The sequence below is a fragment of the Barbatula barbatula genome (genome assembly GCF_947034865.1).
Source record: "Barbatula barbatula genome assembly, chromosome: 4".
NCBI lineage: Eukaryota > Metazoa > Chordata > Actinopteri > Cypriniformes > Nemacheilidae > Barbatula > Barbatula barbatula.
In genome coordinates this window covers 24412530-24439120 of record NC_136768.1, presented here as the reverse complement: position 1 = coordinate 24439120, position 26591 = coordinate 24412530, and the positions used below count along the sequence as shown (strand labels likewise).

Sequence of the window (26591 nt, the reverse complement as noted above, 5' to 3'; positions counted from 1 at the left end):
CAACATGTTTGTAGGTGCAGTGTAGTATGCAATGCTTGTGCATCCGAAGAGAAGGTTGAGATATAGACCGAAAGGAGTCTCCGACACACATGCAAAACTGGGTTGCGTGGTGATACTGTGTAGCCAAATGTAGTCGGTGCACAGACCGATTCTGTCCAGCCCGTTTGCCCGTGTAGAATCCACTGTTGCTTGTGATTCAATCTTAAAAACATATATTTCTTTTCATTTTAGATTTGAAGACAGTTGAGGATGTTTCAGGACGGTGTGGGATTTATAGACACATCCGATACACCGTGGAGCTGGTTTTACAAGGCGGCGTCTGGTGTCTGGCATAGAGTCGAGGTAATTCTTGTGTGTATTATTTCATTGTTGCCGTTAATGTCTTTCTCCATTTTATTGCTTTCCCTTTATTATTTATTCATTTTATTTTATTTTACATTAGGATGAGCCATTTAGTTTTATGTCCAGTGCTCAACTAGAGAAACATTTCATTAGAAACCCATATGGGGTTATAAACATGACCACTGCGGGAGGGAATTTCCAGATCAATTTTGCAGGTAAGCAGATTTAGTAACAATCTAAATTAAATCTAAATTAAAATTATATAACAACGACCGTCATACAATTGGATGAATATCAGTGTGAGATTTTGTATTATAAGTCTTTGTGCATTAAAATGTGTTCAATTATAGCAAGCATCCAGGTCAATTTAAATACCGGGCAAACAAGGCAGATCAAGCGCACTTTTCTGGCCAAGAATGGGTTCAGGTGAGATTATACAAATACAATATTCCCAATACGTATGTTGACACTATAGGTGTTCAATAAATGCACATTGCTGCATTTACCGAAAAAAAGGAAATATAAAAACAAATAGCTATGGATATAAGAGATATTGCGCCCAAACTAAAGACAATAATTCAGACACGTTGTTTTTTTTAACATCCATGTAGTAAGAACATTTGAGGTATCCAAGTAGTTTTGATCATATAGCGTGTCAATGAAAGATATACAGTCAAATGCATTCGTTGTGTTCCACATCATGTTCATTGAGATTCAAAACCAACCTGTCATGGAAACAGATGCAAATGTGATGATCTTACCCGGCCTTCACTAGCACACTGGGAACATTTTGATCACAAGCAACCTTATGAGGTATTTACCCTTTACAAAATTACATTTTGTCCAATCTGTAATGGTGGTGAAAACCTCTCTTAATAAAACATTCATCTCTTTGAATCAGGCATTTCCACTGAGAAGCGATTCCATCGAATATCGGGAGATTAAGTCCTTTGTCAGAAATGTTGGCTTACTGCAGCAGCCCATTGTCTCAATCTACAGAATACAAAATATTGACCTTTGGGACATGTTTTGTAGGTAATAAGGATCGCAAATTATTATGATTTTCATAACATTTTAGGCAAAATTGTGTCTTTTTAGATAAACTATTCTGAAAAGATGAATAAGTATTTTTAATGTAGTTAATGTACATGTGTGGAAAATGTTAGAAACCTCAGTGATCCTATAAACAGGTCAGACTTCGGCTCTTTGTAATATCTTAAATCAATTTCTTCTATGCAGACTTATTAAAAATGTTTTTAAATTTTCTTTCCTCATCGCCAGATTTTTTTAACATTATCATCAAACCTGCATAAATCTGTTTTATTTCTTAGAGCGCCTCTAAAAGCCCAACCATGTCAACATAACAAACCGGATGTTAAAAACCATTATATTCATACAAATGCGTTATATCTATATATATTTTCTTGCATTATACACTTAAAATAAACTGTTTTGTCAATTGACAGGAAAAAAATTCAATTAAGTAAGATTAGAAGAGAGATGAAAATTGAAGAGCAGAAGCTGTTTCATGGCACAAGTGAAAACAACTTGCACTCTATCTGCACATTTAATTTTAACCCCGGACTATCAGGGAGGACAAACTCACATGTATCGGGGAAAGGTGTGTTGTGATTATGATGTTCTTGGTCGATTTGTACAAATGTGTTCAAAATATGAAATAACTATACAGTGTTTCTCTCTTTCAAGGAACCTACTTTGCAAAACACGCATCACATGCTGCCAAATATGGTAAAGCCGATGCCTTAGGCGTGAAAATAATGCTGATGTCTCGGGTTATTCTTGGGAGGTACACAAAAGGACGTCAGGATTATTGTACACCCAATGATGACCAGAATGAATGCATTTATGATAGTTGTGTTGATGATACTAGTAACCCAAAGGTTTTTGTTATCTTTGATCCCTCTCAGATCTATCCTGAGTATGTACTTATGTATCACTCATATGGTATTGGTGAAACTTACACAGCACCCTTTGAACAAGCTAGAATATTCATGTAACTCATATAACTGCATAATTTGGTACCAAGATGTCTTGCGAAAGCGTCTTGGTTAGCGTCTTATGTCATTTAGAAGAGAAAACCATATATTTCTATAGATCCTTAATGTATTTATTGTTTTAGCCGATGGTACTAGAAAGTTTCTTAATACTCTAATACATTTACATCTATGCATTTGCAGTTTATCCAACGCGACTTACATTGCATTGTCCTATACACCTTGGCATTGCTAGTGCCATGCTCTATCCACTCAGCTACAGGAAAGAATACAATTGTTTATGATATATATATACATATATATACATATATATATATATAGTTCAGTCTATAGTGTGTCAATAAAGATAATTACTTTATAGATTTCTACAAGCCAGGTGAAGTAGACCTTTATTTATATAACCTGCCCTATCACAGAATAAAGAAGTTGATCACCAAACCAGGAATGTTTGAATTATTTATTACTTCATATAAGCTGCTAAATAAAATACATTCATGATTTAAATGTGTAACTTTAATATCTATCTGTGATTGGCTCTCCACAAATATTCAGTCAAAGTAGTCTTCAATGTCAATATTAGGGTTAAGCAGCTCCTCGCCATATCGGGACAAGTCCATTTGGTTGAGAATGAGATTCTCGAAGGTTTCTTCCAGATCAGAATCTCCTATAAGGACGGCCCCGACCATTCGGCCCCCAGATAGAACCACTTTCACGTACTCCCGACCTTTGGTACAGCGCACGATGAGCTCATGGTCCTGACCCAATCCCTGTGCATTAAACTTTCCCAGCAAAACCACCTACATCAAAAGATATGAAACAAATGTTTGCCAATCGCAAGATTGACACACCAAGCAGGATGCAGAACTGTTTGAATGTAATAAAATAAACTGAAAAGTGTAGAAAAAGTTGATGACCGCAAATGATGCTTTAAAACCTCATTACAATAAACATATTGTGGAAGTTTATTGTTAGTACACCTCTGTGCTTTAACATGAAACTTGCATTAATATGTAAAAACGCATGTTTCAGTACTTAAATTGAATAAAGTTGTATTTTTATATTTTGAAAATATAGTTGGAATTTTGTTCGCTCGTATCTTAAAACTTTTGATGGATGCATTAGAACAATATATACCTAACATTTGAGAAAATTACTGCATTATAAAACCAATACATTACAGATGCATATTTCTAAAAACGATTTAATTCCTTTATATTCAGTAAAGTCTAATTTAGCATCTCATGGACATGTACACTCACCTGAAGGATTATTAGCAACACCATACTAATACTGTGTTTGACCCCCTTTTGCATTCAGAACTGCTTTAATTCTACGTGGCATTGATTCAACAAGGTGCTGAAATCATTCTTTAGAAATGTTGGCCCATATTGATAGAATAGCATCTTGCAGTTGATGGAGATTTGTGGGAGGCACATCCAGGACACGAAGCTCCCGTTCCAGCACATCCCAAAGATGATCTATTGGGTTGAGATCTGGTGACTGTGGGGGCCATTTTAGTACAGTGAACTCATTGTCATGTTCAAGAAACCAATTTGAAATGATTCGAGCTTTGTGACATGGTGCATTATCCTGCTGGAAGTAGCCATCAGAGGATGGGTACATGGTGGTCATAAAGGGATGGACATGGTCAGAAACAATGCTCAGGTAGGCCGTGGCATTTAAAAGATGACCAAATGGCACTAAGGGGCCTAAAGTGTATCAAGAAAACATCCCCCACACCATTACACCACCACCACCAGCCTGCACAGTGGTAACAAGGCATGATGGATCCATGTTCTCATTCAATTTACGCCAAATTCTGACTCTACGATCTGAATGTCTCAACAGAAATCTAGACTCATCAGACCAGGCAACGTTTTTCCAGTCTTCAACTGTCCAATTTTGGTGAGCTTGTTCAAATGGTAGCCTCTTTTTCCTATTTGCAGTGGAGATGAGTGGTACCCGGTGGGGTCTTCTGCTGTTGTAGCCCATCCGCCTCAAGGTTGTGCGTGTTGTGGCTTCACAAATGCTTTGCTGCATATCTCGGTTGTAACGTGTGGATATTTCAGTCAAAGTTGCTCTTCTATCAGCTTGAATCAGTCGGCCCATTCTCCTCTGACCTCTAGCGTCAACAAGGTATTTTCGCCTACAGGACTGCTGCATACTGGATGTTTTTCCCTTTTCACACCATTCTTTGTAAACCCTAGAAATGTGTGTTAACAAAGAGAGCAAGAGATGTTCCACTCAGAAATGTGGAGAATTACCTTGTAGTTAAAGAACTTGGTGATGTGTGAGAAGAGCTCAAAGCAAAAGTCCAGCTCTATAGACTCCTCTAGCACTTTTGCAGCCATACAACGTGCTGCGTACCAGCCCATCTGACGCGCCTGAGTCCACAAGCGCATCTTACCAACACAAACATAACAGACACAAAGATTTACCGCTAAAAGCCACCATATATTGAACACTCTACATGAACTAGGACAGATAAACAGTCGTGTTTATTTAAAAGTCCGGTTACATAAGCAGGTAACATTACTATACAGATTGATATCTTGTAGTATAGATGTACAATTTGCCGTTAAATGCATAGGTCTATGTTTAAGAACATTACTCATTTTGATAACTGATTTTGGCTTTGATTTTGGTCAAAATGACATCATACGGATTCGTTCTTCAATTGATGGTAAATCAAATAAAAACTCCTAAATTAAGTTATTCAGACTCGCAACATGTTTGTAGGTGCAGTGTAGTATGCAATGCTTGTGCATCCGAAGAGAAGGTTGAGATATAGACCGAAAGGAGTCTCCGACACACATGCAAAACTGGGTTGCGTGGTGATACTGTGTAGCCAAATGTAGTCGGCGCACAGACCGATTCTGCCCAGCCCGTGTAGATCTTCATAGCTTTCTTCTTTATCAGCATCCACTGTTGCTTGTGATTCAATCTTAAAAACATATATTTCTTTTCATTTTAGATTTGAAGACAGTTGAGGATGTTTCAGGACGGTGTGGGATTTATAGACACATCCGATACACCGTGGAGCTGGTTTTACAAGGCGGCGTCTGGTGTCTGGCATAGAGTCGAGGTAATTCTTGTGTGTATTATTTCATTGTTGCCGTTAATGTGTTTCTCCATTTTATTGCTTTCCCTTTATTATTTATACATTTTATTTTATTTTACATTAGGATGAGCCATTTAGTTTTATGTCCAGTGCTCAACTAGAGAAACATTTCATTAGAAACCCAAATGGGGTTATAAACATGACCACTGCGGGAGGGAATTTCCAGATCAATTTTGCAGGTAAGCAGATTTAGTAACAATCTAAATTAAAATTATATAACAACGACCGTCATACAATTGGATGAATATCAGTGTGAGATTTTGTATTTTTGTATTATAAGTCTTTGTGCATTAAAATGTGTTCAATTATAGCAAGCATCCAGGTCAATTTAAATACCGGGCAAACAAGGCAGATCAAGCGCACTTTTCTGGCCAAGAATGGGTTCAGGTGAGATTATACAAATACAATATTCCCAATACGTATGTTGACACTATAGGTGTTCAATAAATGCACATTGCTGCATTTACCGAAAAAAAGGAAATATAAAAACAAATAGCTATGGATATAAGAGATATTGCGCCCAAACTAAAGACAATAATTCAGACACTGTGGTTTTTTCAACATCCATGTAAGAACATTTGAGGTATCCAAGTAGTTTTGATCATATAGCGTGTCAATGAAAGATATACAGTCAAATGCATTCGTTGTGTTCCACATCATGTTCATTGAGATTCAAAACCAACCTGTCATGGAAACAGATGCAAATGTGATGATCTTACCCGGCCTTCACTAGCACACTGGGAACATTTTGATCACAAGCAACCTTATGAGGTATTTACCCTTTACAAAATTACATTTTGTCCAATCTGTAATGGTGGTGAAAACCTCTCTTAATAAAACATTCATCTCTTTGAATCAGGCATTTCCACTTGGAAGGCATACCAGCGAATATCAGAAGATTGAGTACTTTGTCAGAAATGTTGGCTTACAGCAGCAACCCATTGTCTCAATCTACAGAATACAAAATATTGACCTTTGGGACATGTTTTGTAGGTAATAAGGATCGCAAATTATTATGATTTTCATAACAGTTTTGGCAACATTGTGTCTTTTTAGATAAACTATTCTGAAAAGTATTTTTAATGTAGTTAATGTACATGTGTGGAAAATGTTAGAAACCTCAGTGATCCTATAAACAGGTCAAACTCTTTGTTATATCTTAAATCAATTTCTTTTATGCAGACTTATTAAAAATGTTTTTAAATTTTCTTTCCTCATCGCCAGATTTTTTTAACATTATCATCAAACCTGCATAAATCTGTTTTATTTCTTAGAGCGCCTCTAAAAGCCCAACCATGTCAACATAACAAACCGGATGTTAAAAACCATTATATTCATACAAATGCGTTATATCTATATATATTTTCTTGCATTATACACTTAAAATAAACTGTTTTGTCAATTGACAGGAAAAAAATTCAATTAAGTAAGATTAGAAGAGAGATGAAAATTGAAGAGCAGAAGCTGTTTCACGGCACAAGTGAAAACAACTTGCACTCTATCTGCACATTTAATTTTAACCCCGGACTATCAGGGAAGACAAACTCACATGTATCGGGGAAAGGTGTGTTGTGATTATGATGTTCTTGGTCGATTTGTACAAATGTGTTCAAAATATGAAATAACTATACAGTGTTTCTCTCTTTCAAGGAACCTACTTTGCAAAAGACCCATCGGAGGCTGCCAAATATGGTATAGCCGATGCCTTAGGCGTGAAAATAATGCTGATGTCTCGGGTTATTCTTGGGAGGTACACAAAAGGACGTCAGGATTATTGTACACCCAATGATGACCAGAATGAATGCATTTATGATAGTTGTGTTGATGATACTAGTAACCCAAAGGTTTTTGTTATCTTTGATCCCTCTCAGATCTATCCTGAGTATGTACTTATGTATCACTCATATGGTATTGGTGAAACTTACACAGCACCCTTTGAACAAGCTAGAATGTTCATGTAACTCATATAACTGCATAATTTGGTACCAAGATGTCTTGCGAAAGCGTCTAATGTCATTTAGAGGAGAAAACCATATATTTCTATAGATCCTTAATGTAGTTATTGTTTTAGCCGATGGTACTAGAAAGTTTCTTAATACTTGAATACATTTACATCGATGCATTTGGCAGACGCTTTTATCCAACGTGACTTACATTGCATTGTCCTATACACCTTGGCATTGCTAGTGCCATGCTCTATCCACTCAGCTACAGGAAAGAATACAATTGTTTATGATATATATATACATATATATACATATATATATATAGTTCAGTCTATAGTGTGTCAATAAAGATAATTACTTTATAGATTTCTACAAGCCAGTTGAAGTAGACCTTTATTTATGTAACCTGCCCTATCACAGAATAAAGAAGTTGATCACCAAACCAGGAATGTTTGAATTATTTATTACTTCATATAAGCTGCTAAATAAAATACATTCATGATTTAAATGTATAACTCAAATATCTATCTGTGATTGGCTCTCCACAAATATTCAGTCAAAGTAGTCTTCAATGTCAATATTAGGGTTAAGCAGCTCCTCGCCATATCGGGACAAGTCCATTTGGTTGAGAATGAGATTCTCGAAGGTTTCTTCCAGATCAGAATCTCCGATAAGGACGGCCCCGACCATTCGGCCCCCAGATAGAACCACTTTCACGTACTCCCGACCTTTGGTACAGCGCACGATGAGCTCATGGTCCTGACCCAATCCCTGTGCATTAAACTTTCCCAGCAAAACCACCTACATCAAAAGATATGAAACAAATGTTTGCCAATCGCAAGATTGACACACCAAGCAGGATGCAGAACTGTTTGAATGTAATAAAATAAACTGAAAAGTGTAGAAAAAGTTGATGACCGCAAATGATGCTTTAAAACCTCATTACAATAAACATATTGTGGAAGTTTATTGTTAGTACACCTCTGTGCTTTAACATGAAACTTGCATTAATATGTAATAACGTTTGATCCAGAATGTTATTTTATAAAGTTTTATTTTAATATTTGAAAATTATAGTGGGAATTTCGTGTGGTTGTATCTTAAAACTTTTGATGGCTGCATTAGAACAATATATACGTGACAAAAATGATAAAAACAATACTACCATGGACATGTACCTGCACAATTTCTACATGAAGTGAAAATCAATGCCATGAATTAACAAAGAGAGCAAGAGATGTTCCACGCAGAAATGTGGAGAATTACCTTGTAGTTAAAGAACTTGGTGATGTGTGAGAAGAGCTCAAAGCAAAAGTCCAGCTCTATAGACTCCTCTAGCACTTTTGCAGCCATACAACGTGCTGCGTACCAGCCCATCTGACGCGCCTGAGTCCACAAGCGCATCTTACCAACACAAACATAACAGACACAAAGATTTACCGCTAAAAGCCACCATGAACATGAACTAGGACAGATGAACAGACATGTTATTTAAAGGTCCGGTGTGAAATGTTTTGGAGGATCTACTGACGGAAATGCAATATTATGTCTCCAGAAGTGTATAAAGATCGTTCACAATGAAAGCGTTATGCTTTTATTACCCAAGAAAGAGGTACTTCTATCTACATACACATCCGCGGGTCCCCTTGCATGGAACCTAGAGACGTTAATACGTCATCTCCATCGGCGAAGAGGTGAGAACGTATCATCTCGGCGCTGTATCAGCCGCGTTGTCCTTCGAAAGGCCGCAGGAAGGGCAGGAGTGAGCTGTTGGTTGCGATTCATAACCTCGCGTCCAGACGGGTACATTTCAAACGCCGGACCTTTAAGAAAACAAAGATCTGAACTGTAGTACGAGAGGTGCAGTTGTACCTGCTGCCAAAGTGGACTTGGCTCCCAGCCTGCGGTACACACATCACCTGCTGCGTACACGTCCTGCTCGGATGTCAGCATGTGATCATCCACTTTGACTCCGTGATCTGACGCCAGCTCAAACTGGATGGGAAAACACAATGGAAATTCCATATAAACAGCTAAAAAGTATACTTAGCAAACCATTTGATCATTTATTTCTAAGCCACAGAATAAAATATGTCATGATTTATATATTATAGTTACATTGTTGCCACGGAGAAAAGGATCGGTGTTTGGCACCACCCCTGTTGCGCTGACAATGAAATCACAGCCGTAAACCGTCCCATTGGTTAGCCGAACGTAAACTGGCCACATTCCTACAGAAACAGACGGAGACGGTATCGTTTTTGCTTACGGTTCAGTCGTAAAACATTGCGGCTTCACTTTAATGTGAATGTTTTCTAATAACCCAGATTAGAATTCTCTTTGTTGAGGTCAGACATCAAGAAGTCTTGCTGTGTGTAGATTTTCTCAACTTCACACCCGTATTCTATATGGGTGCTACCGGACCGCTGGGAAATGGAGAAAACGGTGAGATTAGGGCAGGATTATAACATAAACCACCGGATTCACGTATTTAAAACAGCTGTGCAATAAACAGGTTGCATGCATTGGTGCGACAACACAGCGGTAGTACATTGAAACATACAAACCTTCTCTGCTCCTCTCAGTTCAACTCCTTCATGCCAATCCGGGCCCAGGGCGCTGCCAAGCTCGCCTGAATGCCCACTCTGCCCTGCTATAAAATACACTACCGGTCAAACGTCTGGACAACAATATTTAGTATGCAGTTCTATTTCAGATCGTGCCCAATAGCAATACACAACAGAACGGCGTGTTCATATTGTCGGATTCAATCTCAGACTATATGCGAAGTAAACAATATTCGTATTTTTAAAGGATCCGTCACAAGAGGGCAGCAGCACGCTTTCAAGTTTAATGCGAGCGAAGTGCAGTACAGTAAAGTCTTTGCCAGTGAAAAGCTGCGTTTCTTTAAGAGAAACCAACGTGTAAGGTGAACTCGTACCTCCCGTCTGGTCGGTAGTGTATCGTGCTCTTTTGCAGGGCAACGATCTGTCTTTTTTGTCAGGCTCCAGGGAGGGAATGAGAAATTGGGCAGCTCCTGCATCGAAGAACGTGTTTCCTATGGCTTTATCCTTTATTGCCCAAATCACCTCGCAACCTTCGATTTCATATCTGCAAACATGTAGAGCACATACAATGGAACCGTTCTAAGAGGGAATATATAGTGATTTGGAGATAATGGAGATTAAATAAACATTTTTCTAGATGGGTTTGTATAGTATATGTATTTTAATTCACGGTGCTATAAGATACTCACACCAATTCTAAAGCGATTCCTCCATTTCCAACCACAACGATCCTGTTTGCCTTCGATAAGCGCTTTTGAAGCTCCTGTGAAAATAAGAAGATGGACACTCTTTCAGTTTTTAGACATTAACGCTCTTCCACCGGACTCATGGATCCTAAGGTCATCTATGTATGGAAGGTTCAATAATCCCAGCGTACCTGAGCGCTGTCCGTGTCTCGTATGCCCAGAACATGCGGGTTGTCCCAGGTAAGAAGCTTGGGTCTGGCCCCGCTGCAGAGGCACAACTTTTTGTAGCGGAACGTCCGGCCGTCCTCTGTCTGCACAAGCTGGGGGACGGACGGACGCTTTCGTTAAAACATATCAAGGAAAACGTGTAAAGAATAACGTGTTGAACGTACATGTTGCTTAACTTGCAGCAGTTTGACTGCAGACTGCACGACTTTCAGATTGGGATATTTGCCTTCTAAAACACTGGATGGCTGTTCCTCTATATTGAACTCCTCCAAGGTCTTTGAAACCTGCACATAGACAGTAAACACACTTCCGTCAATAAAATAGTTGATTTCTTGGTTTTATCGGAATAAACCTGAACTATTATTTCAAACCTGCTTGAAATTCGTGACCGTCTTAACCAATGTGGAGGCTGTGAGGAGATAAACCTCTTCGGATGGGAACTGAGATGCGAGCTGGAAAAAGGGAAACGCACATGTAAGATGGGCTTAACAACTAACCTGGTTAATAGTCACTAGATGGGTAAAGATCGCGTTGATACCTGTTCTGCACAGGTTACTCCTGCGATCCCCCCACCTGCGATCACAAACGGGTCTCTATCTGAAGCCATTGGACTTTAGCACGTGGATAAAGCTTCGTGTGTGTTATTTTATTTAAGTCTGAAGGTCAACGATGTTCGTCATTTTATAGACGATTGCTGTGCTCAAGCCGAGCGGAGAACGCGCTGAAAAACAACGCTTGACGAAGATTATTGCGACTATTTTAAGATTCGACCGTAGACTTCCGTGTTTACCTTCATCTGAAAACGACGGAAAGCGTCTAGGGCCAAACATGCGAAACGCGGCGATTTAGAAACGTCGGCACTTTTAATACAGTGAATGCAAGACATTTTAAAAACAGTAGATATTTGTGAAAATTGTAGAAAAGAATGACACATGCTGGTTGGTGAGGCAAACATCACGATTAGTCATCGTATTTGGGGCACAGCTAATGTCAACTATAGACCCGTTTACACGAAAGAAAGTGTGCTATCATAAAGACAACATATTGTTTCCATAAGAACAAAAATAACAATTGGCATTGACATTGTTCTAAAATAGGTTTGACTGGTCATGTGCTGGTTTAAACTGGCAATGTGCTGCTTTAAACTGGTCATGTGCTGGTTTAAACTGGTCATGTGCTGGTTTAAGATGGTCATGTGCTGGTTTAAGATGGTCATGTGCTGGTTTAAACTGGTCATGTGCTGGTTTAAACTGGTCATTTGCTGGTTTAGCTGGTCATGTGCTGGTTTAAACTGGTCATGTGCTGGTTTAAGATGGTCATGTGCTGGTTTAAACTGGTCATGTGCTAGTTTAAGATGGTCATGTGCTGGTTTAAACTGGTCATGTGCTGGTTTAAACTGGTCTTGTGCTGCTTTAAACTGGTCATGTGCTGGTTTAAACTGGTCATGTGCTGGTTTAAGATGGTCATGTGCTGGTTTAAACTGGTCATGTGCTGGTTTAAGATGGTCATGTGCTGGTTTAAGATGGTCATGTGCTGGTTTAAACTGGTCATGTGCTGGTTTAGCTGGTCATGTGCTGGTTTAAACTGGTCATGTGCTGGTTTAAGATGGTCATGTGCTGGTTTAAACTGGTCATGTGCTGGTTTAAGATGGTCATGTGCTGGTTTAAACTGGTCATGTGCTGCTTTAAACTGGTCATGTGCTTGTTTAGCTGGTCATGTGCTGGTTTAAACTGGTCATGTGCTGGTTTAAACTGGTCATGTGCTGGTTTAAGATAGTCATGTGCTGGTTTAAACTGGTCATGTGCTGGTTTAAACTGGTCATGTGCTGGTTTAAGATGGTCATGTGCTGGTTTAAGATAGTCATGTGCTGATTTAAGATGATCATGTGCTGGTTTAAACTGGTCATGTGCTGGTTTAGCTGGTCATGTGCTGGTTTAAACTGGTAATGTGCTGGTTTAGCTGGTCATGTGCTGGTTTAGATGGTCATGTGCTGGTTTAAGATGGTCACATGCTGGTTTAAACTGGTCATGTTCTGGTTTAGATGGTCATGTGCTGGTTTAAACTGGTCGTGTGCTGGTTTAAACTGGTCACGTGCTGGTTTAAGATGGTCACGTGCTGGTTTAAGATGGTCACGTGCTGGTTTAAGATGGTCATGTGCTGGTTTAAGATGGTCACGTGCTGGTTTAAACTGGTCATGTGCTGGTTTAGCTGGTCATGTGCTGGTTTAAACTGGTCATGTACCGGTTGAAGATAGTCACGTAGCTGGTTAAAGATGGTCATGTGCTGATTTAAACTGTTCATGTGCAGGTCTAAACTGGTCTTGTGCTGGTTTAGCTGGTCATGTGCTGGTTTAAACTGGTCACGTAGCTGGCTAAAGATGGTCATGTGCTGATTTAAACTGGTCAAGTTTTACATTTTAGGCATTTGGCAGACGATTTTATCCAAAGCGACTTCCATTGCATTATCCTATACATTTATATATTGGTACTTGCAATCCCCTGGGATCGAACCCACAACCTTGTGCTGTTAACGCAATGGAGGAGGATCGCTGCTAGTGCGTTCAATGCAGTGTTTTTCTTGTTTGATTATATAACTATGGTAGGTCGGTCTTGTTGTGTTCAAACTGCGATAGCATTACGCAGAGTGGTCAGGAAAAGCCCCTGGTTCTTTCACTTTCGATTTCTCAATATATCAACAAAACAAGTAACGGTACGGTACCTATCAAAACAATATTAGCTGTGGAGTACGATCCTCCCAAGATGGCGGCACCACTGCAAAATGCAACATAGAGCGTGATGTCAGCTTCACATTCTCTATAGTCTGTAAAGTCTGTGGTGAAACTTACAATGTACCATGTCAGTTTAATAATTAAATAGATTTTTGCAGTATTTTCTTTACATTAAGAGGTGACAAATTGAATTTAGGTTAAAAGGTTTCGAATATGCCCACACTGTACTTCACATTGGAAACGTTTACTCCGAATGGAAATACCTTTGAAATGAATATATAAAATGATATATGTAATTTCCTGATTCTACGGGAGTGTAGCTTCCGTGAGTCACAGACCGAAAATAAACCAAGAGTGTCAAATGTGTCAAAACGAGTGAACATTTATCGGAACAACTCAGGCAGATTGAAGTGTTATCTGAGTTATCGCATCGGTGATATGACCTTTAAATGTTGATATGTTGATAATGTTGATATGCCCCTCAGATGTGTTAAAACATTGCCCCAATTGTCGCACGTCACCCCCCTTATTGGATGGCACATAGAACAGCTGCCCCTGGACATCAGGATTAATAGTTTGGACTTTTGGGGGCTTTTACGGAAGTAAATATTTCAAGTTAATTTGGACCAACAGTATTCTCTATGTGCACATGTGATGCTGATTTATATTAAATGCGTAACGCTCAGCATCTATTATAAGAATGTCGACTCTATGGTTAATAATCATATTAAAAACAAAGACTAACTTTTGAACTATTTCACTCACTACGTATAAACACTCGCTCATCAGAAAATAGAATCAATGTTGAGCAAACACTTTGCTGTTTAACTTCCCTACAAAAATACTAAATCCTCCATCTAGAATTGAGAATAGAGAAAGGGAAATAAAACATAACTAAGAGCGCCAATAAGAGCTCGGTACGTCTCCCGTGCTATAAAAGAGCAACCTCTGAGCAATACCTGACCTCCGACCAGAGACATGAAGCATCTGCTGCGTTGGAAAAAATATGACAGGCTATTAAAAAACTTTTCGTTACACTAATTTAAGAGAACAAGTTAATTATCCAGATTAAATGAGGAGTGACGTCTTTCTCTGTTTGTGGTATCCATGAAAGTAATGGACCTGATAGCCCTCTATGCCAGCCAACTGCATTAAACAGTATCCGTAGCCTTTAACCTCTCGTGGACTAAGTGGGGTCATCTATGTCATTATGAAGGATATATCAACAACCAAATTATCCGTGACCAAATGTCTCGTTTTATTAATACGAGAGCCACCCGTGCTGTTGGATACGCTTCGATCGGAATAGAAGTAAAGTCACGCTGGGATAAAAACATATTTTGGACAACGTCATAATAATTAGGTGATGTTTATTCTGAAAGGAGACGGGATGCTTCCTCTTCAGCCCGCAATGCATTCGCTCATAGAGAAAAGCACGTGGCACATACACAGTACGCAATTTTAGCATTGTGATATACTATTCATGATCTTTATATATGTGTAAATACAAATTTTCTCGGTTTATTCTTATTTACGTGATTTATTGTGTTTCTATTTGCAACGTATAGTTTGCGTCGAACAGTGTTTTCAAATCATAATGCAGTGGTACTTTAATGTACACAAAAGTACGCCTATGTGTTTCTCTGTTTGATCGATTTGTCTGTATCGCAGCTCGTCCACATTTACACATGAAATTCATGTATCTCTGGCTCTTTAAATCTATTCATCACGGTCACGTAACATGAGAGTGTGTGGCTGCTTGCTGGACGCGGAGTTTGATGACGAAAAATGTTCATTCGGTTAAAATGTGGACATCATTCCTGATAGATGAGGTGCTTTAAGAAATGACACGTTGTATTTGCACCGAAAGGCTGAACGAAAGAGAAGACATTCTGACTTTTTATTAAGTTTATACTGTACAGCATATCTTCATTCATAAGGTGTTGGATCACTGTTTGCCTTTAATAAAGCTTGAACCCTTCTTGTAATAGATTCCTTCATCATTTGAAAGGTCAAAAAAATGACTCGAGGTTTGATTTTGTTGAAATGAAATATGCCGATTAAATGAACGTTTGGAAATTTGGATGACAATGAGTGTTTACATTTTTTGTCCAATCTCTCCGTCTAAAAAAAACAGATGCCATGATTGCACTTTGACTCTGTTTTATTAGACACAGGCTCGGTATTCGTAGATACAGTAAATAGGGTCAGATGGCAATAATGTGTCATTATGGTGCACAAAATAACTCGTTTACCTGATGCTCAGCAATAACAGCTTACAGTCATCAACGTATAGGAGCACTTCAGGTTGTGAATGTTGGTGTGCATTAACTTTGTTAATGTGTGTTTATCAAAATAGAGATACAGGACTCTCAATCCAATCCGATGGCGTCAGGCCGGGTTCTCACCTAATGGTTGTGGGATATTTAACCGTGTTTGGAACACACGGTACTTGACTTGTTTTGTTCAGTTTGTATATTTTGCGGCCGCTGTACGTGATGGATTTTCGTTCACGATTTTATCCAGTCTATCGTTCATAAAAGAATGTATTTTAGGGTACCTTTCTTTTTCCCAGCAAGGCACTAGGAAATGCACATGTAATGCATGCATTGAATCCAGTCTAATTCACTTTGAATGGAAACATTTGCCAAATATAGGTAAATGTTTAAAGACATTCAGCAGAGAAGTTGACATTTCAAAGATGTTTTTATTACAAAAATCAAAACGAAATGTGAATCTTGCTATTTCAATATGTTTTTTTAGTACATTTTATTGGCATGCCATCAAGACACTACGTTTGAGAAACTTATTGACATGCAAGATTGACCAGAAACTGAATGCTGTGACAATTGTTAATAACAAAAAACAAATGCGTTTTTAGCATCATCAGCTATTTTACATTTATTTTATTGTCCCCCAAGTTTAGCAGTTGAACTAGAAGGGTACATAAATGGGTGTCCGGAGAAGGTCCCTTTTTCCATAAGCGCTGGATCCTACATTGGTCGGCGCATAGACGGTGCCGATGGTGTTGCTGGACCGGACAAGAAAGTCTGCTAATCTCTGAGTGACGCAGGTGGCTGTATTACACTTCCTCTTTTCTATGTGGTGACTGCGGGGGAGAGGAGAGGGCAAGTCAATCTTTATACGTACGGATATTATGAAATTGTGATAATACAAACCTGCGATACTGCTTTCATGTACAGTTATGTTTGCTAGATGTTAAATAAGCATTGCTCGTATAAAAAAATGCAAGCCTGTTACTTTGATACAGAACTTAAATATGAATTATAATGTATAAAATAATCTTAATCATTTCGTCCCTTTCAAAACCACAAAAATAAAGGCGCTCGGAAGGTTCTTCGCAGCGATGTCACAGAAGAACCATTTCTGGTCCCACAAAGAACCATTCAGTCAAAGGTTCTTTAAAGAACGATCCCTTTCATGCTTTTTATCATCTAAAGAACCTTTTATACCTTTACCATTGACACTGATATCAAGGTTTTAGCATAGGTACCTGTTCACTGCAGTCAGCTCTCTTTGGGGCCGTGGCCCCACGAAACTCACGAAGGGGTTATCAGACAGATCCGTAACCAGCCACCCATCGCCCTCCCGCAGATCATCGTCCTTCTCGTAAGACGAGAGGAAGTACCTGTCGACAATAAGGGGACACAAAACGCAATCTCATCCAGATCCCTGGCCATGACACTCTTCTGAAGTGGAGATGTGCCCATCACTGTAAGTGGATCAGTTGTGCCCACTGGTCAAATCTCTCACACACTTATAACACACTTGTTATATCTGAAAGATACCAAAAATATCAACTATCTCAAATGAACTTACATGCATCCTAAAATGTACTTCTGTTTCGTCCTCCAATTGAAGTGGTTTATCTATTATCTATTTTAGATAAACATATTGCCATTTCTTACACTGTACACACAATTCTCGTCATACATTATTATTTCTCTATTCGTAGTATTTTTACATTTTGAAATAGGAATAATATAACATGTGTTACTCATTTACGGGGCACAAAACATAGGGATCTTTGTATTAGGAGCAACCTAGGATGCTTTATTTATTCATTTGTCTGGTTGGGCTTGTTGACTGCGTTTTCATACAGTTTGTCCCTTTAAAACTTAATTTAATGTATACAAAATCTTCATTTTAATTCTGAGCGCATCTATCCGAGATTAAGTAAATAATATTCACGAGTACACACTGTGAAAATGTTTCATCGAATAACCTTAAAATGCCTTGTACGAATAGCAATATCAGGTTGTATTTGGATCAAACATATTTAAACATAACTGAAAAAAAGACAATATTAGGTTGAACCATCCTAAGCGATATCTAAATCGCCTATTCAATAACAAAAGGAAGATGAGGGCAGAGTAAAAAAACGAACCTGTTATGAGGAACTGTGGCAACACAATGCAGTATCACAAAGACGAGACCGACCTGGATAGGCAGTTTCAGATGATACATTGTAGACATCAATATATCAGCGTTCTTTTGAAAACAAAAGGAAACATTATTCAGGAAAGCATTTTTCATTTAAAGATTATCACGACAAGTATGGAAACTGAACATCATTGACATGTTGGTGTCAGTGCAAGGCTCAATCGTTCATGTTATCACAACGCGGATGCATTTTCGTTTATTTACTAAAGATTAATTCTAGCCACTTTTAAATGAAATAACATAGACATTAAGAATCTATCCAAGTCGCTACTTTATTTTCCTACATAGTGACGAAGAGACTATTGGCGCTACTACAAGTTTACAAGTGTTATGTAAAGAATAAAATCACTCACCTACTGCAGTTTTAACTTACTGGTGTAAGTTACTGGTAAAAGGTACAGATATTTCTCTGTTGTTCACACACACACTCACTCCATCCCCTCTGTTATAGGCACCTACCCTCAACCACTTGTGATGTCATCACACTCCTCCAAATATAGCCCTTCATTTCTAGCAAATACCAGGGGTGTTTGGAAATAGAGGTTAGCTTGAAGAATTCAATCCCGCGGTGTGGGTCAAAAGTGACATATACACTCGTCACCACCTTCGTCATCGACATCATCATCGACAGCGGCTGCCCTCACGTCACGTCTTAAAATATTAAGCCGTGTTATATACATATGCTTTTAAATCCCCAATATTACTTTACATTTTTGGATATTCTTTTATTTGACTTTGAACAATTGTAACCAAAAACTTTTGAACTCTCTTTGGCTCATTCAATGAAAAGCACTGCTTAAATGTTTGTTTAATTCCAGAAAGAATCTATGTCACTCACGATGTATGTAAAACAATCACATGCAAGGGGGCTAAATATTATACGTTTAACCAAACTCCTACAACATCCATCAGGACTAAAATGTATACATACAGTTATATAGCCCTATGCTTTGCGAGACCCCCAACATATTTGGACGATAAGCAAGACTTGATGATATATTCAGTGGGAGTCTGGAACATTTCCAATGACCAACTAATGCAATGTAATGTTATTAAAGAACGTATCGTTGAGCGAATCTAGCTTTTAAAGTACATGAGGATCCTTTAAATCTTTCTGGTCAATTTCCACATGTGTTCTCTCAAAGCTTACAATAGAAAACAAAGCAGAGAGCCTGCGCGAAATACATTGCTTTCTTAGAATATACCGCCACCAGGTGTTACAATATATACACTGCATCCCATCAGGATAGTTTGCATTACAAAAACAGTGCAGAGAGATCCAAGTGAGTAACCAAACAGAGGTCCCATCACTCCAACCGTGTGCAGATAGCCTACAATCAAAACAACTGATGTACTTACATTTTTAAATGGTTCATTGTGGAACCAAAAATGGTTCTTCTATGGCATCGCTGTGAAGAACCAACTTAAGCACCTTTATTTTTAAGAGTCTATACATGCATGACCATATATTATGATGTGATAAAATCCCAACCAACATTTTCCACAATTTGTAAAAAGCAGAGTTTTGGGCGTGCATGTCCCAGTGGGACAAAGGTCCCCAATGCCACGGACAATGTTCCCCACCTGCAGAACAACCCACATGGGCGAGCCTTCCTCTTCCCCTTTCTGACACCCTATACAACCCACACAATGCATACTTTTTATATTACCGCAGACAGCAATTTGAAATTAAAACATCACTACAGTTACACCCACATGCATTTCCGACACACACACACATTACCAGAAACAGGCTGTTGAAAAGGATTCTGGGTGACAGGTGAGCAGAGAGAGCTCACTGTAAAATGATCAGCATCATTAGTGTGGGTGGCAACTGTCGTGGACACATATCTATTAAAAAAACAGACAAAAACACAAGGAAAACTAGTGTATTCTGTGTATATGGATGTAATCGAAATTTAGTCATTTAGCAGACGCTTTTATCCAAAGCGACGTACAAAGATTTCAGGGAGCAATAAGCGATATGTCATACAAAGAGCAATAGTACGATAGGTGCTAATACAAACACAAAAACAGTCAATCATTAAACAATTAAAAACAGAGGAATGATCTAACAAACAGGCAAGAAATAGCCGATGCATTTGATAGCAGTCAATAGCCGGGTTCCATCCAAATTTGCGAATTTAGCTTATGCGCAAAATTGAAATATCGAAACATTTGCAAATTAGCATCCAACGAGTCAACAGTCAATTCCTAATAAACTGGCACTAAATATCAGTAAGAAAAGCCACTGAATGCAAGCAAAAGAAACACAGAAAAGCGTCGTTTTGTGGATGCCTGCTGTTTGGGAAACTCAGTCGTGACAGTTCTGGGAGATATTTACAGAAGTACTTGAATGACCATAACAGATTTCAGATGCTGTGCGATAAGCCTACTTTGGTTTGTCAGGTCACGCCGTCACATAGTTCGGTTACATGACTTGTTGGACGAATTTATTCGGCAAATGAATTATTCGCATTAACACCTCAAGCGTGAAAAAGTTTAAAAACTTTTTGAAAATAAACAGTTTTGATTTCGAAATTCTGCATTTCGATCACTCGTTTCTGATGCAAAACTTTAAAATGCACATGAAACCTGGGCGATGGAACAATTGGAACTGAGGATGGAACTGAGCTATGGCAATACAAACAGAAATTGGAACAAAAAACTTGGTGAGGCTGTAGATACTTGGAATGCTTTGCAGCATTGAGAGATCTTGGGCCTGTGAAAGGGCCTTGGCACCAAAGTAGCTTACCACGGTAATGACCAACAGATTACCTGCAAGCAATTATATGTGTTTCTTTGCAGCACAGTAATAAATAATTGTAGCTAACTCAGACATACCATCAAACAAGTGTCAAAAAGAATCGCTCTCTGCACTTCATTTGCACTGTTTGAGACTAATTCAGTCACATTACAGCATCAGCGGTCTGAGTCACTGGTATAAGTGCTCATCTAATGGGTGAACCTTAGCCCTAATTTCTCACTGCATGTTGACACACCTCAACTCACCCATTTCAAAGCTCCCATCCATGACGCCAACAGTGGCGGTCGAGATATCAAACCTTCTCTCGATCTGAGTGATGGTGCTTTTGGTGTAACTCCCCGTCGGGGATTTGATGAAAAAAGAGAAGGCAAGCACGCCAATAAAGATCTTTAGAAAAGAAAGCAGAAGATAGACAGACATCATCTGTGGAAGCCAAAAGGAGATGTTCATCAAAATGCTCACACTGTTCATTTTTATGTCATTTTTACTTTATCATTTTATTAAATTAATTTAAGATTTCGGATTTCAGTGTAGCATCACTAAATTCCTTCCTGCATGGAGGTCCACTTCAAATTTTTGACTGTCCAAAATAAAACATATTTAAAATTCATTAGGTCAACTAAATTTTATGGAGTCAGTGATATTTTCATCTGGAAATAAACTGGTTTGTTTTGATTTTTCTAATTTAATATAAAGGAATCCTTGAAAAAGTGCTGCGGTAAATACATGTTGCGGAAATGATTTCTAAGCAATTTTTGCTTATATTGCAGCTAATTGGCAGCTAGTTAGGTCTACTACATTCGTTTAGCCTCTTTGCATCTTAATATACATGAATTAAACAGTAATATACATTTATTTTTAAATTGTTATTTTTACAATGAAGCAATGTGTTCATTAATGATTAATAAGTCATTTACAAATGAATTATGACGCAGTTATAACTGCATGAATAAAAAGGGCTACTTTAACGAAATACCTGCCAAATAGTGAGCAGGAATAAGAAAAAAAACACAACACCCTACAGTGTCCAGTCTGACAGGCTTTATTGCAAACAACATCAAGATAATGATGAATCTGCTTTCGAGTAAGAAATAATTACATTTATTAAGCATTTATAACATGTTATATATAAAAATGGCTCACTATTTGTTTGTATTTCGTTAGAATCCCTCTTTTCATTCATGCAGTTATAATGCATTTGTAAATGACTTATTCTTCATTAATGAACACATTTATAAATGCTTTATAAAGGATACCTAAATGTAAAGTGTTACCGATAATATTGACCTCATATTTTTGGGATCTTATTCTTCTTTGCAAATGAAAACATAGAACTCACACTGGCACTCACATAGATCTCAATATTTCCCTTTGTTTTTTTATAGTAATAAAAACGTCTCGGTTACGTATGTAACCTGTTCCCTGATGGAGGGAACGAGACGTTGTGTCGAACCGACAGATGGGGTTCGCCCCTGAGAACCTATCATCTTCTGACTATTTTGAAAAGGCCAATGAAATTGGCGAATGAAATTTGCATGCCGGGCTCCGCCCCCGGATATCCGGGTATAAAAGGGGAGCCGGTGTGCTCATTCATTCACCTTTTGTGCTGAGGAGCCTGAGAGCATCTCACGATCGCTGCAGCGGACGGCTAGTGTTGTGGCATGAGGGACACAACGTCTCGTTCCCTCCATCAGGGAACAGAGGTTACATACGTAACCGAGACGTTCCCTTTCTGTCGGTCTCTCGACGTTGTGTCGAACCGACAGATGGGGTTCCTATTGAAAACGCCACAGCACTAAGCCGCGTCACAATCTCTAGCGAAGCGACGTTGACCGGCCTGGGCGAGCCACACGTGAGCGCTATCGCGAAATTTGTAACCTTCCAGTGGGCAGGCAGGGGCTCCCAGAGCTTTTGGCAAAGATGAGTAGCCCCTGCCCTCGGCCACCACAGACGGAGGCCTTGTTCTCTAAACGAGAAGCCGTCCGGTACCGTAGGGCTACTGGGTAAGCGCTGTTCCCTCAATGTGGACGTGCGCTACGGAGACCACTTCCCACCATAGGGGGGAATACAGTGGAGACACCAACATGGTCTCACCAAAATAGGGGAGAACTCATGGGAGGTGTGTGCGGAATGCCGCAAGGTGGATGTCCACCTGGGGGAGGTCATGGGTTGCCACGTGGGGAACCACCTCATGACGACATCAGACGGAACCACCCTAGTGGGGGGTTACTACGTGTGGGGCACTAGGTCCGGTTAGAGCTACATGTAATAACTCAACTTGATACCCGGCCATAGGCGGCAGGGCTGCTCCGCCGAGCCCGCCGCCCTGAGTGCTTATTGATGGATGGACGGACTGCCTATTCTTCACCCTTGGGGAAAGAAGGGAGGCAGCCCATAGCGCACTGATCCACCTAAGAAGGGGAATGGCGCTATGCGCAGGCGTACTCCCTACGACCGCTGGTCTCACCTGTTGGCAAGACTCGAGCTGCTGGTTCCCCACGGAGGTTGCAAGCCTCTGCGAGGTATAGCGTAGCCCAACCCGCAACTCTACAGATGTCTGCCAGAAAGGCGCACTGAGCCGATGCCCACGAGGAGGCCACACCCCAAGCGGAGTGTACCGTCACTCAAATGGGCACGGGCTAGGATCGGCACGCCGTAGTGACGGCGTGTGCGATCCAGCGCGACAACTCTCCTCGGAGACAGCACTCCCGTTGCTGACCTACATAACAGACAAGAGCTGCTCAGGGCCTTGAAGCCCTCCGTGTGGTTCGAGTAGAGGCGCAATGCGCTTACTGGACACCCCACGTACAGGTTGGGTCTTTCTCCCGGTGTGGGAGCGCCTGCAAGTTCACCACCTAGTTCCCAAAGGGGGCGGCGTAACTTTGGGCACGTAAGTCGGCCGGGGTCTCAGGATCACCTGAGAGTCACCGGGCCTGGATTTTTTGGCAATCGGTGGACACGGAATGCTTGCAGGTGCCTCACCCTCTGGATGGACTCGAGCCCCAGCAGGAGAGCCAACCCCCCTCGCAGAACGAGGAAGGGGGCTCTCCGCAGGGCCCGAAAAAAGGGGACCGAAAGGTCCACCTTAAGGCCCCAAGAGGGTACGGGGCGCGGACTAGGCCTTAGCCCCTCGCGCCCTAGAGGAACCTAATAATCAGGTCATGCCGCCCCAGAGGCTCACCAGCAACTGGTACGTGATAACCGCGACAGCGGGTACCCACGCTCCAATGTGGAAGGGGAGATTACTCCCCAGCCTCTCCTGCAATAGGACAGCACGTTCCTGAGCGAGCAATTCCGCGGGTCTTCTCCTCGAGAAGAGCACCAGGACGAGAAGGGGCGCCACTTAAAGGCATCCAGCCTTGTGGGCATGGCCCTTGCCTGAGTGATAGTCTCCACCACTGTGGGGGGTAGATCATCCAGGAACTCCTCGTCCCATCCAGGAGCCAGACCCAAAGGTCCGGCTCGAATGCCACAACGTGTCCATCCCCTGCGAGTAGGCCCTTCGCCAGGGGATTTTGCCAGGGGGAGTTGTCTTCTGGAGTATTAGCTCCGAGGACCAAGTGTAGTTGGGCCCATAAGGGGCAACTAGCAGCACTTGATACTCCCTTCCCAGCCCTTGCACAGGACCTGCGCAATGAAGCTCACTGGGGGGAAGCGTAGTTCCGCTTGTCCCGCGGCCAGCTGTGCGCTAGGGCCTCGGTGTTGAGGGGGGGGGCCTGAACCAGGGAGTGCCCAGCAGTACTGGGTGGTGTTCAGGGAGGCAACAGGTCCACCTGTGCCCGCCCAAACCACACCCAAGCCGGCCCGCAGTGGTGGAGTCGTCACTTCCCACGAGGTGTCAACTGACGAGAGAGCGCTTGGCTGTCTGGTTCAAGACAACCGGTGGGCATGTGACATGCAGGGGCTTAACTCGTTTTGGCGAGTTGCGATGACTGCAGCGAGCGAATGCCACCCTGAGGTTTAGTACGCTACGCCGGTCGTGCTGTCCGGGCCAGTATGCTGGCTCTGCACGAGAGGCCGGAGCCTCATCAGTGCAAGCAGGACAGCTAGCAACTTGAAGGCAGTGATCTGCCAACACAGGCGGGGACCCGTCCAGCGACCCGACACTGCGCGCCCGTTGCATACCGCACCCGCAACCCGTAGGGAGGCGACTGTCGTTACCACGACCGGCCTCAAGACCTGCTCGGGGTTAGGATGCGACGGCAGCAGGCGTAATGACGATACGCCTACTGCCAGTGCGCCACGCTCTCCAGGGAACTCAACTCTGTAGTCAGTGCTGCTGATTTCACCGTCGAAGCGAGAGTGCTAAGGGCTGCTTTATACTCGCCATTGCGTGCCGCCACGACGCAATGTCGAGTTGCCGAACACCATCTTTCAGAGGGTGAGAGCGGCTGCAAGTGGGACCCAGAGAGAGACCTCTCCTTGTGAGAAGGCGGGCACTAGGCCCCCGAAGGGGCCCAGAAGGTGTTGGGACGCGGCAGGGACCGCCCCAGTCCGACCATCCAGCAACCAAGGCTGCCTCGGGCCCGATGGTTCAATCTCTCTAGGTGGTCCTTCTCTCGACGTCCTCCTCCGGGGGGCCACCTGCGGGGGCACCAGAACCGGAGTTGACGCTGGAGAAGGCCAGGGCTGCCGGGGGCAGACCACGTGCGAGACCTCGACGGCCGAAAGGCGGCCGGGTCACAGCAGGCCGGTCTGTTTCTACACTGTCAAAAGGCTGCTGGAGCAGTCCTTGACAGCGCCACCAATCAGCCGACCTTGCGAGAGAGGAGTCGGGAAAGTGGCCTTTCTCGACATCGCCCCCCTGCGCAAGATTGGGTCCGAGGCATCTTTCCGGGCCACTGATATGGACATCGTCCGACCCAGCCTGCGCTGCCACCGTGGTCCCCGGAGGGCCAGTCGGCAGCGGCACTACTTGGGTCAATCTTACCCCGTGGGGCTCTCTTTAGCGCCCTGGCCTGCAAGATGGCCATGGCGTAAGAGTGGAGGCAGCTTGGTCCACGGCACTGCCAGCCTCAACACCAGAGATGTCGAGACCTTACATGCCCTGGACGGTGAGTCTAGGTCAAGCTCCCCAGGTGGCCGCCGTCTGCGTATACCCGCGACTGCATGCTCCACCCAGGGTGCATTGACATAGTCCCTAGCTGCCTCCCCGCCCCGAGGGAAGAGAGGGCGATAGATTCAGCTAGACGGAAGCGCGCCGAAGGGGGCGCTCCAGGTCTTACTGAACTCCTTATGCAGCTCGGTAAAACTTGGCACTTGAGCCGGGCACGGCTTGGAGTCGCGCCCGGGCCCAATGTGCGAAGTACCCAGCCGCGAGCACCAGGGCTGCGGCGCACCGCAAACCGACGCTCACGGCGGTCCGAGCGAGCATGTTTGACATCCTGACTTCTGCTCTCACCTGTGCTCGACCTCCCGAGGGAGGAAGCTTCAGGGAATCGCCAGAGTCTGATGCCAGCAGGTCGCGCTCCGATGTTGCAAGAGACACCTCATCTCCACGGCTCGTGTCCGAGCGCGTGGCTGAGGAATAAGATGGCTTAGGACCATCCTTGGGGAACTGCTAAACAAGCGAGACGGGGCGCGAGCGGTCCGCGAGCCGGCCGGCTGACGGATTAACGCTCACGATGCTCCCCACATCACCCTGGCTGCTCGCCGCTGCTGACGGCAGGGCCGTAGCCGCTGCGGTCACAGAACGGGAAGCAAACGAGGTGGTGGCTTGATCTTGAC

At 41.9% G+C, this 26591-nt stretch overlaps 4 protein-coding genes across 8 annotated transcripts; 1 reads left to right on the top strand and 3 right to left on the bottom strand.

Annotated features, from left to right (window-relative positions):
• Positions 1-249: 249 nt before the first annotated feature.
• Positions 250-2360, top strand: parp11 (poly(ADP-ribose) polymerase family member 11; the record flags this gene model as incomplete). The annotated part of the gene is made up of 4 exons (XM_079455066.1): positions 250-342; positions 1244-1377; positions 1809-1963; positions 2050-2360. The coding sequence occupies 4 exons, from the start codon at positions 250-252 to the stop codon at positions 2358-2360; spliced, it is 693 nt and encodes a 230-aa protein (XP_079311192.1).
• Positions 2361-2905: 545 nt separating this feature from the next.
• LOC306893536 (pyridine nucleotide-disulfide oxidoreductase domain-containing protein 1-like) lies at positions 2906-4759 on the bottom strand (the record flags this gene model as incomplete). Its single annotated transcript, XM_079455425.1, has 2 exons — positions 2906-3154; positions 4622-4759. 2 exons carry the CDS (start codon positions 4757-4759, stop codon positions 2906-2908), a joined length of 387 nt encoding a protein of 128 aa, XP_079311551.1.
• A 3112-nt stretch (positions 4760-7871) lies between these two features.
• pyroxd1 (pyridine nucleotide-disulphide oxidoreductase domain 1) lies at positions 7872-11739 on the bottom strand. 5 transcript variants are annotated; one of them, XR_013786529.1, is made up of 12 exons: positions 11444-11715; positions 11277-11357; positions 11070-11189; positions 10869-10997; positions 10681-10754; positions 10366-10535; positions 9992-10077; positions 9748-9850; positions 9543-9655; positions 9026-9419; positions 8691-8828; positions 7872-8225 (listed from the first exon to the last, which is right to left on the bottom strand). XR_013786529.1 is itself a non-coding variant. In XM_079454608.1 (12 exons), the coding sequence occupies exons 1-12, from the start codon at positions 11510-11512 to the stop codon at positions 7977-7979; spliced, it is 1455 nt and encodes a 484-aa protein (XP_079310734.1). In that variant the 5' UTR covers positions 11513-11739; the 3' UTR covers positions 7872-7976. The 5 variants fall into 5 exon arrangements, 2 of the variants coding, with proteins under 2 accessions (XP_079310734.1, XP_079310735.1); XR_013786530.1 differs by having other exon boundaries at positions 9055-9419; XR_013786531.1 differs by having other exon boundaries at positions 9055-9419; positions 9992-10074.
• Positions 11740-15781: 4042 nt separating this feature from the next.
• Positions 15782-18656, bottom strand: iapp (islet amyloid polypeptide). Its single transcript, XM_079454159.1, has 4 exons — positions 18451-18656; positions 18042-18145; positions 17148-17282; positions 15782-16742 (listed from the first exon to the last, which is right to left on the bottom strand). The coding sequence occupies exons 2-4, from the start codon at positions 18128-18130 to the stop codon at positions 16568-16570; spliced, it is 399 nt and encodes a 132-aa protein (XP_079310285.1). The 5' UTR covers positions 18131-18145; positions 18451-18656; the 3' UTR covers positions 15782-16567.
• Positions 18657-26591: the final 7935 nt, after the last annotated feature.